This window comes from Canis lupus, chromosome 2 (genome assembly GCF_003254725.2).
Source record: "Canis lupus dingo isolate Sandy chromosome 2, ASM325472v2, whole genome shotgun sequence".
In the NCBI taxonomy this organism is placed as follows: Eukaryota; Metazoa; Chordata; class Mammalia; order Carnivora; family Canidae; genus Canis; species Canis lupus.
In genome coordinates this window covers 66,010,172-66,028,815 of record NC_064244.1, presented here as the reverse complement: position 1 = coordinate 66,028,815, position 18,644 = coordinate 66,010,172, and the positions used below count along the sequence as shown (strand labels likewise).

Sequence of the window (18,644 nt, the reverse complement as noted above, 5' to 3'; positions counted from 1 at the left end):
TATGGTCAATTAACCTTCAACAAAACAGGAAAGAAAATACAATGGGGAAAAGACAGTTTCTTCAACAAATGATGTTGGGAAAACTGGACAACAACATGCAAAAGAATGAAACTGGATCACTTTCTTACACAAAAATAAACTCAAACTGGATTAGGGACCTAAATGTAAGACCTGAAATCATAAAAATCTTAGAAGAAAGCACAGGAAGTAATTTCTTTGACATCAGGTATAGCAATATTTTTCTTGATGTTTCTTGATGCAAGGGAAACAAAAACAAAAATAAGCTATTGGGACTATATTAAAATAAAAAGCCTCTGCCAGCAAAGGAAACAATCAGCAAAACTGAAAGACAACCTACTGAATGGGAGACGATACTTGCAAATGACAATTCTATAAAGGGTTAGTATCCAAAAATATATAAAGAAGTTATACAACTCCACACCCCAAAATGAATAATTAAAAAAGGCCAGAAGACATGAATATACATATTTCCAAAGACATACAGATGGCCAACAGATACAAGGAAAAGGTGCTCCACATCACTGATCATCAGCAGGGAAACACAAATAAAAGCCACAATAAGATATCATCTCCTACGTGTCAGAATGGCGAAAATCGACAACACAAAAAACAACAGGTGTTGGCAAAGATGCGGAAAAAGAAGAACCCTCTTGCATTGTTGGTGGGAGTGAAACCTGGTGCAGCCATTGTGGAAGATCCTCATAAAGTTAAAAATAGAAGCATTCTATGATCCAGCAATTACGCAACTAAATATTTACCCAAAGTATACAAAAATATAAATTCAAAGGGATACACACACTCTGATGTTTATAGCAGCATTACCTACAATAGCAAATTATGGAACCAACCCAAATGCCGATTGATGATTAATGGATAAAGAATATATGGTAAATATATACAATGGAATGTCTCTCCTCTATAAAGAAGAATGAAATCTTGCCATTTGCAACAACATGGAGAGAAGACGAGAGAAAACACAAATACCATTATGATTTCAATCATAAGTGGCATTTAAGAAACAAAACAAATCAGCAAAGGGGAAAAAAAGAGGCAAACCAAGAAACAGACTCTTAAGTATAGAAAACAAACTGAGGGATGCCTGGGTGGCTCAGTGGTTGAGCATCTGCCTTTGGCTCAGGGCGAGATCCCAGGGTCCTGGGATCAAGTCCCTTATTGGGCTCCCCAAAGGGAGCCTGCTTCTCCTTCCGCCTATGTCTCTGCCTTTCTCTGTGTGTCTCTCATGAATAAATAAATAAAACCTAAAAAAAAAAAAAAAAAACAAAAAACTGATGGTTACCAAGAGGTATGTGGTTGAGGGGATGGGCTAAATAGCAAATAAGGAGTACAGTTGTGATGAGCACTAGGTGATGTATGGAAATGCTGTATCACTATACTGCACACCTGAAACTAGTATTACACAATATGTAAATTAACTGGAATTTAAATAAAAATGTAAAAAAAGAGAAAGAACTACAGGCCAATATCTCTGTTGAATACACATGCAAAAATCCTCAACAAAATAGTAGCACACTGAATCAAAGAACATATTAAAAAAATCATTCACCACAATCAACTGTGATTTTTCCTGGGATGCAAGGGTGGTTCAATATTCATAAATCAAAGTGATACGTTGTATTAATAAGAGAAAGGATAGAGGTGCCTGAGTGGTTCAGTCAGTTATATATCTGACTTGCAACTCAGGTCATGATCTCAGGGTTCTGGGATCAAGCTCTTAGTAGGGCTCCAGACTTAGAGTGGGGAGTCTGTTTGTCCTTCTCCTTCTCCCGCTACTCCTCCTCCTACTTATGCTGTCTCTCTCTCAAATAAATAAAACCTTAAAACAAAAAAAGAGAAAGGATAAAAACCATACGATCATTTCAATAAATGAAGAGAAAGCATTTGACAATGTACAACATTCCTTCATGATAAAATCCCTCAACAAAGGAGGTTTAGAGGAAACATAGCTTAACATAATAAAGGCCATATATGAAAAACCCACAGCAAACATCATATTCAATGGTAAAAAGAAAAAGCTTTTTCCTTGTGGTCAGGAATAAGACAAGGATGTCTACTCTCACCACTTTATTTAAAATTCTACTAGATGTCTTCACCACAGCAATCAAACCACATATAGGAAAAAAGGGCATCCAGTTGGAGAACCATTTACCATTCAAATGGTCCTCAAAAGAAGCAGGAGTAGCAATCATCATACCAGATAAATTAAACTTTATCCCAAAGACTGTAGTAAGAGATGAAGAGGGACACTATATCATACGTAAAAGGGTCTATCCAAAAAAAGGACCTAACAATCATGAATATTTATGCCCCTAATGTGAGAGCTGCCAAGTATATCAATCAATTAATAACCAAAGTTAAGACATACTTATATAATAATACCCTAATACTGGGAGACTTTAACACAGCGCTTTCTGTAAATCACAGATCTTCTAAGCACAACATCTCCAAAGAAACAAGAGCTTTAAATGATACACTGGACCAGGTGGATTTCACAAATATTTACAGAACTTTACATCCAAATGCAACTAAATACACATTCTTTTCAAGTGCACATGGAACTTTCTCCAGAATAGACCACATACTGGGTCACAAATCAGGTCTTAACAGATCCCAAAAGATTGGGATCATCCTCTGCATATTTTTAGACCATAATGCTTTGAAACTAGAACTCAATCCCAAGAAGAAATTTGAAGAAACTCAAACACGTGGAGGTTAAAGACCATCCAGCTAAAAGATGAAAGGGTCAAACAGGAAATTAAAGAACAATTCAAGAGATTCATGGAAACTAAAGATTCATGGAGAATGAAGATACAACCATTTAAAATCTTTGGGATACAGCAAAAACAGGCCTGAGGGGGAAATACATCACAATACAAGCATCCATCAAAAAACTGGAAAGAACTCAAATACAAAACCTAACCTTTCACCTAAAGGAACTGGAGAAAGAACAGCAAATAAAACGTACACCCATCAGAAGAAGAGAGTTAATAAAGATTCAAGCAGAACTCAATGAAATAGAGACCAGAAGAACTGTGGAACAGATAAAAAAACCAGGAGTTGGTTCTTTGAAAGAATTAATAAGATAGATAAACCATTGTTTATTAAAACAAAAGAAAAAACAAAAGAAAAAAGACTCAAATTAATAAAACAAAAAAGACTCAAATTAATAAAATTATGAATGAAAAAGGAGAGATCACAACCAATACCAAGGAAATACAAATGATTTTAAAAATGTATTATGAGCAGCTATATGCCAATAAATTGGGCAATCTAGAAGAAATGGATGCATGTCTGGAAGGTATTCCAAACTACCAAAACTGGAACAGGAAGAAACAGAAACCTGAACAGGCCAATAAGCAGGGAGGAAATTGAAGCAGTCATCAAAAACCTCCCAAGACACAAAAGTCCAGGGCCAGATGGCTTCCCAGGTGAATTCTATCAAACGTTTATAGAAGAAACAATACCTATTCTACTAAAACTGTTCAGAAAGATAGAAAGAGATGGAATAATTCCAAACTCGTTCTATGAGGCCAGTGTCACCTTAATTCCAGAACCAGACAAAGACCCCACCAAAAAGGAGAATTATAGACCAATATCCCTGATGAACACAGATGCAAAAATTCTCAACAAGATACTAGCCAATAGGATCCAACAGTACATTAAGAAGATTATTCACCATGACCAAGTGGGATTTATCCCTGGGGTGCAAGGCTGGTTCAACACTTGTAACACAATCAATGTGATAGATCATATCAACAAGAGAAAAAACAAGAACCATATGACCCTCTCAATAGATGCAGAGAAAACATTTGACAAAATACAGCATCCATTCCTGATCAAAACTCTTCAGAGTGTAGGGATAGAGGGAACATTCTCAGCATCTTAAAAGCGGCGTGCGAAAAGCCCACAGCAAATATCATTCTCAATGGGGAAACACTGGGAGCCTTTCTCCTAAGGTCAGAACATGACAGGGATGTCCCTCTCACCACTGCTATTCAACATAGTACTAGATGTCCCAGACTCAGCAATCAGGCAACATAAAGAAATAAAAGGCATTCAAATTGGCAAAGAAGAAGTCAAACTCTCCTCTTCACAGATGACATGATACTGTACATAGAAAACCCAAAAGACTCCACCCCAAGATTGCCAGAACTCATACAGCAATTCGGCAGTGTGGCAGGATACAAAATCAATGCCCAGAAATCAGTGGCATTTCTATACACTAACAATGAGACTGAAGAAAGAGAAATTAAGGAGTCAATCCCATTTACAATTGCACCCAAAAGCATAAGATACCTAGGAATAAACCTAACCAAAAGAGGTAAAGGATCTATACCCTAAAAACTACAGAACACTTCTGAAAGAAATTGAGGAAGAGGCAAAGAGATGGGAAAATATTCAATGCTCATGGATTGGAAGAATTAGTATTGTGAAAATGTTTATGCTACCCAGGGCAATTTACATTTAATGCAATCCCTATCAAAATACCATGTGGACTTTCTTCAGAGAGTTGGAACAAATCATCTTAAGATTTGTGTGGAATCAGAAAAGACCCCAAATAGCCAGGGGAATGTTAAAAAAGAAAACCAGAGCTGGGGGCATCACAATGCCAGATTTCAGGTTGTACTACAAAGCTGTGATCATCAAGACAGTGTGGTACTGGCACAAAAACAGACACATAGATCAATGGAACAGAATAGAGAACCCAGAAATGGCCCCTCGACTCTATGGTCAACTAATATTTGACAAAGCAGGAAAGACTATACACTGGAAAAAGGACAGTCTCCTCAATAAATGGTGCTGGGAAAATTGGACAACCACGTGCAGAAGAATGAAACTGGACCATTCTCTTACACCATACACAAAGATAAACTCAAAATGGATGAAACATCTAAATGTGAGACAAGAATCCATCAAAATCCTAGAGGAAAACACAGGCAACACCCTTTTTGCACTTGGCCACAGCAACTTCTTGCAAGATACATCTATGAAGGCAAGGGAAACAAAAGCAAAAATGAATTATTGGGAGTTAATCAAGATAAAAAGCTTCTGCATAGCAAAAGAAACAGTCAACAAAACTAAAAGACAACTTACAGAATGGGAGAAGACATTTGCAAATGACATATCAGATAAAGGGCTAGTATCCAAGATCTATAAAGAACTTATTAAACTCAACACCCAAGAAACAAACAATCCAGTCATGAAATGGGCAGAAGACATGAACAGAAATTTCACAGAGGAAGACATACACATGGCCAACAAGCACATGAGTAAATGTTCTGCATCACTTGCCATCAGGGAAACACAAATCAAAACCACAATGAGATACCACATCACACCAGTGAGAATGGTGAAAATTAAAAAATAAGACAGGAAACAACAAATGTTGGAGAGGATGTGGACAAAGGGGAACTCTTTTGCATTGTTGGAAATGTCAACTGGTACAGCCACTCTGGAAAACTGTATGGAGGTTCCTCAAAGAGTTAAAAATAGAACTGCCCTACAACCCAGCATTGCACTCCTCGGGATTTACCCCAAAGATACAGTTGCAGTGAAACCCCAGAACACCTGCACCCCAATGTTTATAGCAGTAATGTCCACAATAGCCAAACTGTGGTAGGAGACTCAGAGTCCACTGAAAGATGAATGGATAAAGAAGATGTGGCATATGTACACAATGGAATATTACTCAGCCATTATAAACAACAAATATCCACCATTTGCTTTGACGTGGATGGAACTGGAGGGTATTAGGTGCTGAGTGAAATAAGTCAATCAGATAAGGACAAACATTACGTGGTCTCATTCATTTGGGGAATATAAAAAATAGTAAAAGGAAATAAAGAGGAAAGGAGAGAAAATGAGTGAAAATACCAGTGAGGATGACTGAACATGAGAGACTCCTAACTCTGAGAAACGAACAAGGGTTAGTGGAAAGGGAGGTGGGCGGGGGGTTCGGGTGACTGGGTGATGGGCACTGAGGGGGGCACTTGACAGAATGAGCACTGGGTGATATGCTATATGTTGGCGAACTGAACTCCAATAAAATAAAAAAAAAGAAAGGAATAAAGGGCATCCAAACTCATAGGGAAAAAGTAAAATTTTCACTATTTGCAAATGACATACCATATACAGAAACCCTAGACCCCAGCAAAAATTACTAGAACTGACAATTAAATTCAGTAAAGTTGTAGGATACAAAATACAGCATGTACAGAATGTAATGTACAGAAATCTGTTGCATTTCTATATACTAATAAAGAGAAATTAGGAAAACAATCCAAATTACTATTGCACCAAAAATAATAAAAATACCTAGGACTAAACTCAACCAAGGAGGTGAAAGATCTGTACTCTGAAAACTATTAAACACTGATGAAAGAAAGAAATTAAAGACAACACAAATGGGAAGATAGCCCAGGTTCATGGATAAGAAGAACCAATATTCTTATAATGTCTATATTACCCAGACCAATCTACACATTTAATGCAATTCCTATCAAAATACCAACAGTATTTTTCACAAACTAGAACAATCCTAAAATTTGTATGGAACCACAAAAAACCACAAATAGCCAAAATAATCTTGAAAAAGAAAAACAAAGCTGGAGGCAGCACAATTCTAGATTTCAGATTATACCAGAAAGTTGTAGTAATCAAAACAGTATGATAGTGGCACTAAAATAGACACATAGATCAATAGAACAGAATAGAAAGTCTAGAAATAAGCCCATGATTAAAGGGTCAATTGATCCTTGACAGTGCAGGAAATAATATCGAATGGAAAAAAGACAGTCTCTTCAACAAATGGTTCTGGGAAAACTGATAATTACATGCAAAAAAATGAAACTGTACCACTTACATCATACACAAAAATAATCTTAAATGGATTGAGGGCCTAAATGTGAGACCTGTTTATTCAGCTTTAAAAAAAGAATGAAATCTTGTCTATTGCATCAATATGGGTGAATCAAGTATAACGTTAAGCAAAATAAATCAGAGAAAGACAAATACCATGACTTTATTCATATGTGGAATGTAAGAAAGAAATCAAAAAACAAAGGAAAGAAAAAGGTGATAAACCAAAAAAACCCAGACTCTTAAGTATGGAGAACTGACAATTACCAGAGGGCAGGTGGGTAGGGGATGGGTAAAGTAGGTTAAAGGGATTACACTTATCTTGATGAGCACAGAGTAAGGTATAGAATTGTCTAATGATTATATTGTACACCTGAAACTACTAAAACACTGTATATTAACTCTAGTAGACTTAAAGATACACATGAATAAGGTCTTCTCTAATTAAACATCTTTCCCTTTTTTACCCACCTTGTACTTCTATTGCATTTTTCTTACAGAACTTTATCTTGATATAAAATGTTTTTACCGGGCTCCCTGCTTGGAGCCTGCTTCTCCCTCTGCCTGTGTCTCTGCCTCTCTCTCTCTCTGTGTCTCTCATGAATAAATAAATAAATAAAATCTTAAAAAAAAAAAAAAAAAAAAAGAGGCAGCCCGGGTGGCTCAGTGGTTTAGTGCCACCTTCAGCCCAGGGTGTGATCCTGGAGACCTGGGATCAAGTCCCACATCGGGTTCCCTGCTTGGAGCCTGCTTCTCCCTCTGCCTGTGTCTTTACCTCTCTCTGTCTGTGTGTCTCTCATGAATAAATAAATAAAATTAAAAAAAAATGGGGATTCCTGGGTGGTGCAGCGGTTTAGCGCCTGCCTTTGGCCCAGAGCGCGATCCTGGAGACCCCAGATCGAGTCCCACGTCGGGCTCCCGGTGCATGGAGCCTGCTTCTCCCTCAGCCTGTGTCTCTGCCTCTCTCTCTCTCTGTGTGACTATCATAAATAAATAAAAAAATTAAAAAAAAGTTTTTACATCTGAAATTTGTTTAGTGGTTGTAGTGGTCACTATCATATGTCTCCAAGAAATGTATGTCTACAAATTGATACATAAATTAAACTTAGCATTTAAGTTGGTTTTGTTTATATATTCAAATATTAAAAGAAATCTCTTTGAGGTTGCATTATTTTATTTTATTATTATTTTTAAAGATTTCATTTATTCATGAGAAACAGAGAGGCAGAGACATAGGCAGAAGGAGAATCAGGCTCCTCACAAGGAGCCGGATGCAGAACTCAATCCCATGACCCCAGGTCTGCGCTCAACCACTAAGCCACCCAGGCCTGAAGTTGCATTATTTTAACTCTTAGTGTACAACTGATGAAAACACATAGTTTGATAATTTATTAAAATGGAATTTAAATTTTATTGAAATGCATTTTTTGAAGTAATGACCAGAGCTTTAAAATATATTATTTTTCCTCCTAACATCATGACATTGCCAGAATGAGACAGGATTCAGCAAAAAGTCTATTCATGGCCTCCGTCTTTATAGGTAAAAATGCTAAGAAATCTTGTTCATATATTTAAATTAAAATCTCCCTGGAAATGATTCTTAGATATTTAGATAAATGTATCTAATATATGTATGATAAATACACCATGATAAATATATCATGGTTATGTATTTTTAAAATCTTTATTAGAAGTATTTTAGAAACACGTATTGAAATATAGATTAAAAATATATTGGGTGTGGGCCAGAAGAGAAAAATGAGGGGAAGATGTGAAAGAAATAAGACTGGTAAGAGTGGACAAGTACGTTATATGGAATTTAAATGTCTCATTCTATGTACCTTTGCATACCTTTAAATTTTTAAAAAATAAAAGTAAAAAATATTAGAGCTGCTGATTTAACTCAATGTATGAAAAATGTCTGCCATATAATCCAATTAGCAAAGCCAGTTCTTTTTGTCAAACCAATTTCCAAATGAATGTCATTTTCTGTCAAAGTTTAAGTTTCTCAATTCAAATATATGCATTAATGTGTCTTTCAAAGAATAGTATAAAAACTGTTGAGAAAAGTGTAGAATATATATTGTGGGATAGATTACTAAAAGCAGTCAAGATTAAAATAACATAGTTCTTATAAAATTGATTTACTTATTTTTATAAAATAGGTTATAAAAAGAAGGTAGTAAAGCAACATGCTGTTTATCAGTTAACTTATAGCAATGCAATACAGCTAAAATAATTTATAATACAAGAAATATGATAAAGTATAATAGCTCTTCATTAAATGTGCATGAATATTGACTTCTGCTATCTGGTTTTTGGAGTAATTCAATAAAAATAGAGTATAAACATTTTTTTAAAGGGTATATAAAAATGAGAACACTTGTTTTACATTTCTTTACACAGAACAAACTTTTCCTGTGACTGTAATAAATGAGAAAGGCATATACTATAAAAAAATCATCTGGCTTAGGAGCCAGCACTAAATTTATTTTTTACTAATAAGAGAAAGAAAACAAATATTCCATAATACATAATAAAATCCTTGACTTGAAATGGAATTTTTTTGGTATGATGTGATAAAATAGTTTTCAGCTATACGACAGAAAAATACATATTGAATATGAAGGAAATTATGTAAAAGTTTTATTTGTAGGTTTGGTAGTCCTAGAGAACATTCTAGTCCCATATATAACAATCATTGTCATCATCCAAAACTACATTGGGATGAAAGGTGCCTTCTTTCCAGTTAATGTTGTTTCCTAGGGATAGAGTACTAAGAAAAGCTGAAAGGTCTGCTTATTGGGATAGGGTGTTTGTTATGGATGCTTTTTGCTTTATTCTCGCAGGGCCCTCTCTCAACAGTTAACAGATTATTGACAACAGTCAGGGAATGGAAGAGGCAAAGTCGTTAAAACAAAACTGTCATTACTCTCACACTCTCACAATCCTACTCTACCACATCTGAATTCAGAATATCTCACTGTGGATCAAAATGTTCCCTTTTGCAGTCAACCTTCATCTTAAGAGACATAGGTATAAAGAAACAGAAATATTGGAAATAGTGTAGTATATCTATGTTTGGTGCCATTGGGTTTTTACTTTCCAGGAAACACATGAGTAAAATTTAGGAAGGGTAAGGGATATGGCATTCTCATATGAAGGAGGAGAAAATTATAGTGAAAACAGGTACATTCTCAGGCACATCAACTTTAGGTAGGAGTACCTATGAAACCTGAGGATATAGAAAGTGATTTACTTAAATGATCTGTTTGCATATTCCTATGCAGGTCTTCATTCATGGTAAAGTAAATAAACACAAATATATTGTGTTGTGTTTCCAAAGATGGCCACATTATTTCCCATCCCACATACTCTTTCACATTTCAATTCTGCCATGTTCACATCTATAGGGAGAGCTTATAATCCTCCAATTCCCTTGAGTCTTAGCTAGTTCTTTGATCTGTTTTGATCAACAGAGTGTAACAGAAGTGATGCAGTTTAACTTCCAGGATTGGGCCTGGAAGAGATCTACAGCTTCCACCTACACCTCTTAGAAAGCTCCTTTTTGGCAAGTAGCCACTATGCTATGAGGAAGTCCAAGCTAGCCATGTAGCAGCACCACCAAAGGTCCTCTGTGATTACAAGAATGGTAATGGCTATACAGAAATGAAGACAAGAGTACAGGCTGTAGAATTTGGAAGACCAGGATTCAAATCCCAGATCTACCATTTATTTCTGAATCCCGAGCTTGTAGTGGTCACTTCACCTTTCAATTAGCCTCTCTAAGCAACCTCCTTCCGAGAGCCTCTTTAGCCACATGAGCTATCTGTTGTGAGAAAAAATATAAGACAAGTAATGTAACGTGCCAAGCCCCAGAGTTACTCAGTAGATAATTAAAAAACCAGCTTCATTTAAGATATTATTTCTTCTCTTCTCTCTCCATCTAACCCTAAGCCTCTCAGAACACAGAAAAGAGGGACGCCTGGGTGGCTCAGTGGTTGAGCATCTGCCTTTGGCTCAGGGCATGATCCTGGGTCTGGGGATCGAGTCCCACATTCCGGTCCCTGCGAGGAGCCCGCTTCTCCCTCTGCCTATGTCTCTGCTTCTCTCTCTGTGTCTCTCACAAATAAAAAATAAAATCTTAAAAAAAAAAATATATATATATACACTTAAAAAAACACAGATAAATTGTGCAACTCTATTGTATGCCTCTTTTGGAGGGGCACAATGAGGAGCAAGATCTAGGGGAGAACCTAGGGGAGGATCTAGGGGCGAAGAAAAGCATCACTGGAGGACAAAGTTACCCTGGTGATACCTGATGAGTCATACACTCACTATGGGTGTCTCCAAGAACTCAAAGGTGTGGAATGGAGCAGATAAATCTTAAGGACTTCACAGAAATAACATCTTATGTTCACAGAAGAAAATGTGGAGATTTCTTTCCACCATATCCTTATTTTGTCCCAGTATTCCTACCTCCATTGAGTGTGCATTGTAATATTATACCTGGGAGATGTGCTCTAGTTCCTAGAGCAGGCAAGTACAACTTAAGAGAAGCACAGGCCCTCATAGCTGGACTGTCTAACTCAGGACCACTGTGGAACCCAAGAACTGCAGCTTAGAGCTTAGGCCTCCAGACTGGTAAATATCAAGTACTTGTATGGCATTTTCAATAGCAAATGCATTAAAAAAAAAAGTAATAGAAATCTAATGAAAGAGATTTAACCTGTATCTTCCAAATTACAAACTATTATAAACTATTTTGAATCATTTTACCTTAAATTGAAATAATATATACTGATCTTGCTTGGTGTGCTGTATACACAGCTTCTCTATGATTTTCTTTTTCCAATTATGTTTACTTTTATAAGTAAATATAAAGTTACCATCTCCATCATTTTTAAATGTACAGTTCAGTGTATACTATGCTTCGTTTAAAATAGACTTTCTTCAGTACATATGCAAATAGTAATGAAGTAAAAAATAGTTTACCCTCAAAGAAGGAAACAAAAACTTGATATATGCTAATAGAAATAGGCTGAATCCAAGACATTTTAAATCATCAATATTCATGATGAAATGTTACTATCAAATTTCTTTACACAGAAACTATAAAACTATGCTTTTCTTAAAAAAGCTGATCTCCTTCCAAATGATTACTACAAAGAATAGCTAAAAATTGTAATATTTAACTAAAGGCAAAGTGACTAAATTTTAAGGATAACATCTTAAATCATTTACTTACAAACAAAAATTCACTTACAAACAATACTGCCAGACAATACCTGAAACAAAGCAGTATGATCAATTACCAGGGAATGTGGATCATATGACCCTTCAAAAGTTCCTGGTGGAAATCCAGAAAATCAAATTAGAGATCCCTGAGTAACATGCCATTTGAAATAATCATATCATATTCGATTTTGTCATCTGTTAAAGCTTTTCACTATTTCTGTGGCTTAGTTTTGAAAAAAAAAAGGTTTAGATAAAAAACAATAGAAAAACAAAAGAATTTATCTCCAACAGGAATATTTCTTTAGGAAAATAGAAAAGTTAGAAAACTGTTGCACTGTTTCTATGGAAATACTAATAAAAATTAATTCCTCAAGTTCTAATAGATTCCTTTAAACAACAATGTTCCAAATATAAACAGTGTATAAAAGTGAGAGGGGAGAAGGCTGCTAGGGGAATTCTAGTATTTTTATATCAGAAAATATGAATCATCTCAAGCTACCTGTTTTGTTAAGATTATGAATGATTACAAAGTTAAAAGCTGCTGTGATAATTATTTGGTTCCTTTTGTGTTATAAATCATTAATTTTTGTGTTTTTTCTAAACAACAGATTTAAGTGACAGAATATCAGATCATTATTTCATTAAGACCAATATTTGCAGTATTTTCTGTAATACATCAGCAAACCAATAAAATAAGCAGTAAAAATGAAGCGTGATTAAATAAATCAGTCATTGGTATAAAGTGAGAAAAGAGGACATTATGTAGAAAAATAGGCATTTACATCTCTTGGATTGAGAGTGGCTAACTATATTTAGATAGAAGATACAGTTTTTTGCTGGCAGTGGAGAAAAATATCCATCCTTATAACTAATAGTTTAAAATGGCTGCTTTCTGTGATATTAATATTCATTCAAAATTTTTATGCAATCACTTATGAAGTGAACAAAGTACATGGAAAAGCAGCAGTTATCTATGACACATCTACATTAATATTCCCAAGTATACAACTTGGGCCTGACCCAGAAATGTGTTTGAACTCAGTATATGAGTCACAGAAATTTGAACAGACCAATGTTATATTTGGCTTTGATTAAAATTACAGGTACAAATGTTTTCATTTCAATACTAAATATTCTGAATGCTTATGCAACATCAGTTTCAAATTCCCTTTTAAAGAAAATGCTCATTAATGATAACCTCACATCACTGCAAAAGCTGCTCTAATACTTAATGGCTAGGTGTTATTTCTAAGTAATATGGCACACAATTACATTATTTCAAGTCATTATAAAGTCAGGTTGAGACAAACTGAAGCCTCACCTTTGATCATTTAATATAGTTCAATTATCGCTGGCATCTAAGTAGATTTAGCATCCTTCCTGTCCTTGTTAGATAGCCCCCACATTATCAATTAAAAAGGATCCTTCTGCCTATTACCATTGCCTGCTTAGACTGACTATGTATGTGTATCTTTACTCTAGCCAGATCAGTCATGCTAGTTTCACTTGTGGGAAATCTCCTATTTCCAGGTCTGCACTAGACCAGGTTACAGCTGGGCTTTTCAGCACAATCCTATGGGAGCATTCAGTACTCTATTTAAAGATCATTGCAAATTTCCCATAAAATTAAGATGTTGGTAAAATTTAATTAAATTTAAGATAATCTTGGGTCTGCCATGACCATAAAGCACATTTAAGTTGCAAAAGGTAGGTTGGGTTTCTTGATAAATCCGATTGGGCTGCCAATCAAGGTCACATGAATAGTCTAAAATGTCATTGCTGATGGCTTTTTTACTTATTTACCTGTACATATATCTGTAACTTCTAAAAGTGATACAGCCTAAGTATATTTTCTTATTTTATTTTATTTATTTATTTTTTAAGGATTTTATTTATTTATTCATGAGAGATGGAGAGAGAGAGAGACAGAGAGGCAGAGACACAGGCAGAGGGAGAAGCAGGCTTCATGCAGGGAGCCCGATGTGGGACTTGATCCTGGGTCTCCAAGATCACGCCCTGGGCCAAAGGCGGCGCTAAACCGCCGAGCTACCGGGGCTGCCCTATTTTCTTATTTTAGTAACACATTAATGTTTGCTCCTTTAGAGACAAATTCAGCTTTCTGTTGTCTGGAATCATAATTATCGCTAGGCTATAGTTATCCCAACGATGCTACTGACAGGAATTCTTTTCTGCCAATTTATATAATTTCATTTTTTAAACTGGCATCAGAATAAATCTTGGATATAAATTTCTTACTTATAATATGGTTAGTTATTATTGTTTAATCTGTAAATGAGTTTAAATGAGAATAAAAGACCAGGAATACTATTCCAGTATACTGAATACTCTGGTATACAGTATACATAATATTCTGGTATATTATGTCTAAAAAATAAAATATGTCTCTAGCCAGAATAAGTTTTTAAAGCTACTGTTTTTCAGTAAGCATCAGAGAAAAAAATCTAATGCAAAATTATGAATAACCTATGACACAATCACATGATACTCTAGTTTTTTGTAGATTAAGTAGAAAAACCATAAAGATATTAGAAAGTTTACTTTCTGAATTAAAAACAATAGCTATTTCAAAAGTTTTAATTTCTAAAGGTCAAATTACATGAAAGGTATTTATTCCAAGTATTTCTTTGGCTAAAATGGAAGTTACCGTGAAATAGAGCAGGCCAGAAGTCACCATCACGTTCTCAATCATATGTATGCCTTTATTCATTTACCTATTTATTTTTGATTTTTTAAAAGGATTATTTGAGAGAGTGAGAGAGAGAGCGTGTGTGGGCACATGTGCAGGTGAACATGAGGTGGGGGGTGGTACAGAGGGAGAGGCAGAAGGAGAATCTCACATCCATGCCCTGCTCAGCATGAGCTTAACCCCATGACCCAGTGAGCCTGAGATTATGACCTAAGCAGAAATCAAGAATCAGCTGCTCAACTGACTGAGCTACTAAGCACCGCAACTTCTTATTTATTTAAATAATCTCTACACCTAACATGGTACTTGAACTCATGCCCTGCAAGATCAAGAGTTGCTTCTTCCAAATGAGTCAGCCAGGTGCCCCCGATATGTAGAAAAGAAACAAAAAGACAGTTTCCTGAGTAGTCCCAGCCCAAGGCAAATAAGCAGAACTTGGCAGTGGCAGGAATGAACTGTGCCTTCCCCTCCAACCCCACCCACACTCAGTTCCCTGGAGGGCTACAAAGGCAAAGCAAGATCTCCATCTAATTGGTCTCTAGAGCAGGGCTCTCTTTCCAGGTATTTTTCAAACATTGGGGAAAAAACCCCACAAGTTTCTCATTCAAGATTCATAGTTAAGTCCCTCAAAGATCACTATCACTAGTATCAAAACATCCATATTATTTATTGAAAACCTTCAGAAAAAGTGATAGGAAATGTGACAGTGTCTTCTCATAATACCTTAGACAATTTATTCATCTATGGGCTGTAAATCACATTTCAAAAGGTAAATATAAAAATATATGACTTTTCCAAAACACAGAAAGGAAATCCATTAGATTTTCAAACACCTGGAGAAGACAGATTAATAAAGGTACTTCTTCGCACTTGCTGGAAAGTCAAACAAGTAAATTCATTCTGTACTACATATTTTTTAATACTTATTTATTTGAGAGCAAGAGAGAAAGGGAGAGTGAGCGAGAGAAGCAGAGTGTGCTCGCACACATGCAGGTGGGAGGAGGGGCAGAGGGAGAGGGAGAGGGAGAATTTCCACCAAAGTCCCTGCTGAGCGCAGAGCCTGATATGGGTCTTGATCCCATAACTCACAAGATCATGACCTCACTGAAATCAGGAACTGGACACTTAACCAACTGAGCCACCCAGGAGCCCAATGTTGAGCTAAATTTTTGCCTTATCAGACAAAGAATAAATTAACCAAGCTAAAGGTATCTCATGAAAAGTATTGTCCTATAAATATTAGGAGGCCAGTTCTATTTAAGTCTAGAGAAACTATATCATTGAACACAAGATTCCAAATAGATTTTTGAAACATGGCACAAATGGATGGTAAGAGAATTTTAGCACATACTGGTCAAGCATAAAGTACATGCAGAAAAGTTTCCAGAGCCCAGAGAAGGCGTGTTTACATTCTCAAGCAATTACTGATTGCTCTCTGAACAAATAAAAGGGAGAAGGAACGGGCTTATCAGTAAAAGCCTCAGAGCTAACATGACTAAGGTGGAGAACTCATTCAAGACTGCAGTTATCCACTCTATTTAAGTTAAATCTTTCCTAAAAAACATCTAATGAACCAAATTCAAATGGGCACTTGTAAAGTCTGTATTTCTAATTTCCAGAGGGATAAATGGATTAAGATGGTTCTTCCTAGAGAGCAGTTGCAGATCAAATCCCAAACTATTTGAGAAAGCTTCTGTGTCAACCAAATGCCCATTTAAAAATCTTTAAGAGCAAGGATTTTCAGTAAGCTGGGTTTTTTCCTAATGGTTAAAGTAATCAATTCACATAGACACACAGATCTTGTAGCAGCAATAAGTACAATTAATGACATAGTTATAATCATATTTACTTACCCTCCCAACAGTATCTGTGGCTGGTTGGATTCATTTGTAATACCAAATACATCAGGAATTAAATCACCATTGAAGCTGAAAGGAAAACATTAAAAACATTAAGTAGCTGTTTCATAAAACTGTCATGTTCTAGCTTTAAAAGGAAAATAACCTTTGGGAGGTGTAGTTGCCATCACAATGCTCACCAGTTTCTGCTGTAGTCAACAAAATGTCAGCCCAAGTGTCAGACATGTGTCACTTCTAGGCCAAAGGGTTTATTATTATTTATTACTGGACCCTCCAGCCCTCTTTAAGCTTGTGGTGGCCATGAAAAGAGCATGTGTTTCAGATGGTCCTGCTCCACAGATGATGTGGCTGGCCTCTAAGTGATGGCACAGAGCTTAGCCTACCACTGACCCACACTGGACACGCATGTAAGCAAGAAATGAACTTTCGTTGTGAAATTTTAGGGTTGTCTGTAGTTTCTGCATAACCTTAACCATCCCTGGCAAGAAGACAGCACTTATTTCAGACCTAACTTATGTAGTTAGATGGACTTAGGAGAAATAACCCACAAAAGTAATCCCCAGTTGGTGTAAAAATTCGTACTGGCCATTAAATATTGCAACAACAATGAAAAATACACAACTATGAAAGAAATCAAACTGAAGGCCCTTAAGATGATTAATATACAGGTTTATAGTTCAGACTTCTAATGTTCACTGACCTACTGATACATGACTGTTTTTAATAATTATACGAAAGGCAGTAATGGAAACAAGAAAAAGTCTGTACATTGCTTATAATCCCCAAATGATCTCTACATGACTACCAAAATTCCTGACAGGAATTTGGATTGCACTTGGGTCTATTTTGAAAAATAAATAACACTAAAGAAGAGCTTTAAAAAAAGTAAGTTTCTCCTTAATATAGACATCTTTCTAAATCTCTGGAGGAAATCTCATACCATTCATATCTGTCCATTAAACACCAATAGTTTTACCCTGAAATAGTTACCTTAATTATTTGAAAACTGACATGGCTACCATTAACCTAGATCCATTATGGACACATTCAAAGCTATCGAAGCAGAAACAAAAACACAAATTTCTTCCTCTTTCCAAAATATTGAATTTCACTTTCCTTTTCTATCATGGCAAATAAATACCATATAATCAAGGGTATAAGCCTCTGTCAGTGTCAAAGGGCGAATGAATTTAGTGTCAATGCTACTTCACAAAATAGTCTTTGATATGAGAAACCTTATGTTGTTAAGTTTAAATTCATTCAAAGGGAAACAAGCACATACTTACTCCATAATTAGTGGTTCATCTTGAAAAGTCCTATTGAGTATGGTCATATTGTTAGGATCTGTATAGAAAGAAAATATATAAGTCAGCAGGCACTTTATATTACTTTTGATATCTACACTTGGGGTAAGATATCTTTATTCTTTTCAAGATTCATCTATAATTAATTCCAACTACTACTATTAACAAGACACTGTAAATCTAACTTAAATAGACATCAGCACAAAATACTGGTGTTTATTATATAGTTAAGACCATCATTATAATAACTTTATTTAGAGGCTTCATTCTAAAAATCTCTTAGGTGAGTCTTCTTTAAATATAATTTAGCACTAGAGCAGTTGACAATATGCACAAAACCACCTGACTCTAAAATGTCCATGCTTAAATACATGAAATGCTTATATTTATCTAGCAATAACAGGTTTATTTTTTCCTTTAATATCCAATGATAAGTATTAAAAACTCTTAAAACAAATTTACCTAATGTTTGATTTTGTCCCCAGAAGATAACAGCTCCCAAATCACTGTTGGCATGATTTTTTGGAAAATACGTCAGAAGGACATCCATTTGTGAATCTCCATCATAATCCCCTGGGACTACACTTGTTATTAATGCACTGTGATTCCTAAAAGAAACACAGGTATCTAGTCAAGCTA

General features: G+C 35.6%; 1 protein-coding gene and 1 long non-coding RNA gene across 4 annotated transcripts in view; both read right to left on the bottom strand.

Annotated features, from left to right (window-relative positions):
* ITFG1 (integrin alpha FG-GAP repeat containing 1) overlaps nt 1-18,644 on the bottom strand; it is a 291,396-nt gene that overhangs the window by 264,519 nt on the left and 8,233 nt on the right. For all 3 annotated transcript variants that reach the window (XM_025448125.3, XM_025448124.3, XM_025448123.3), the window contains exons 3-5: nt 18,468-18,613; nt 17,988-18,045; nt 16,696-16,770 (exon numbers count right to left, since the gene is read on the bottom strand). In XM_025448125.3, coding sequence (XP_025303910.1) covers nt 16,696-16,770; nt 17,988-18,045; nt 18,468-18,555 — 221 coding nt within the window. In that variant the 5' untranslated portion in view covers nt 18,556-18,613. The remainder of the gene's footprint in view (nt 1-16,695; nt 16,771-17,987; nt 18,046-18,467; nt 18,614-18,644) is intronic.
* Nucleotides 10,589-16,678, bottom strand: LOC125753178 (uncharacterized). The gene is made up of 2 exons (XR_007404345.1): nt 12,186-16,678; nt 10,589-10,726 (listed from the first exon to the last, which is right to left on the bottom strand). It is a non-coding gene; the product is annotated as an uncharacterized LOC125753178 (long non-coding RNA).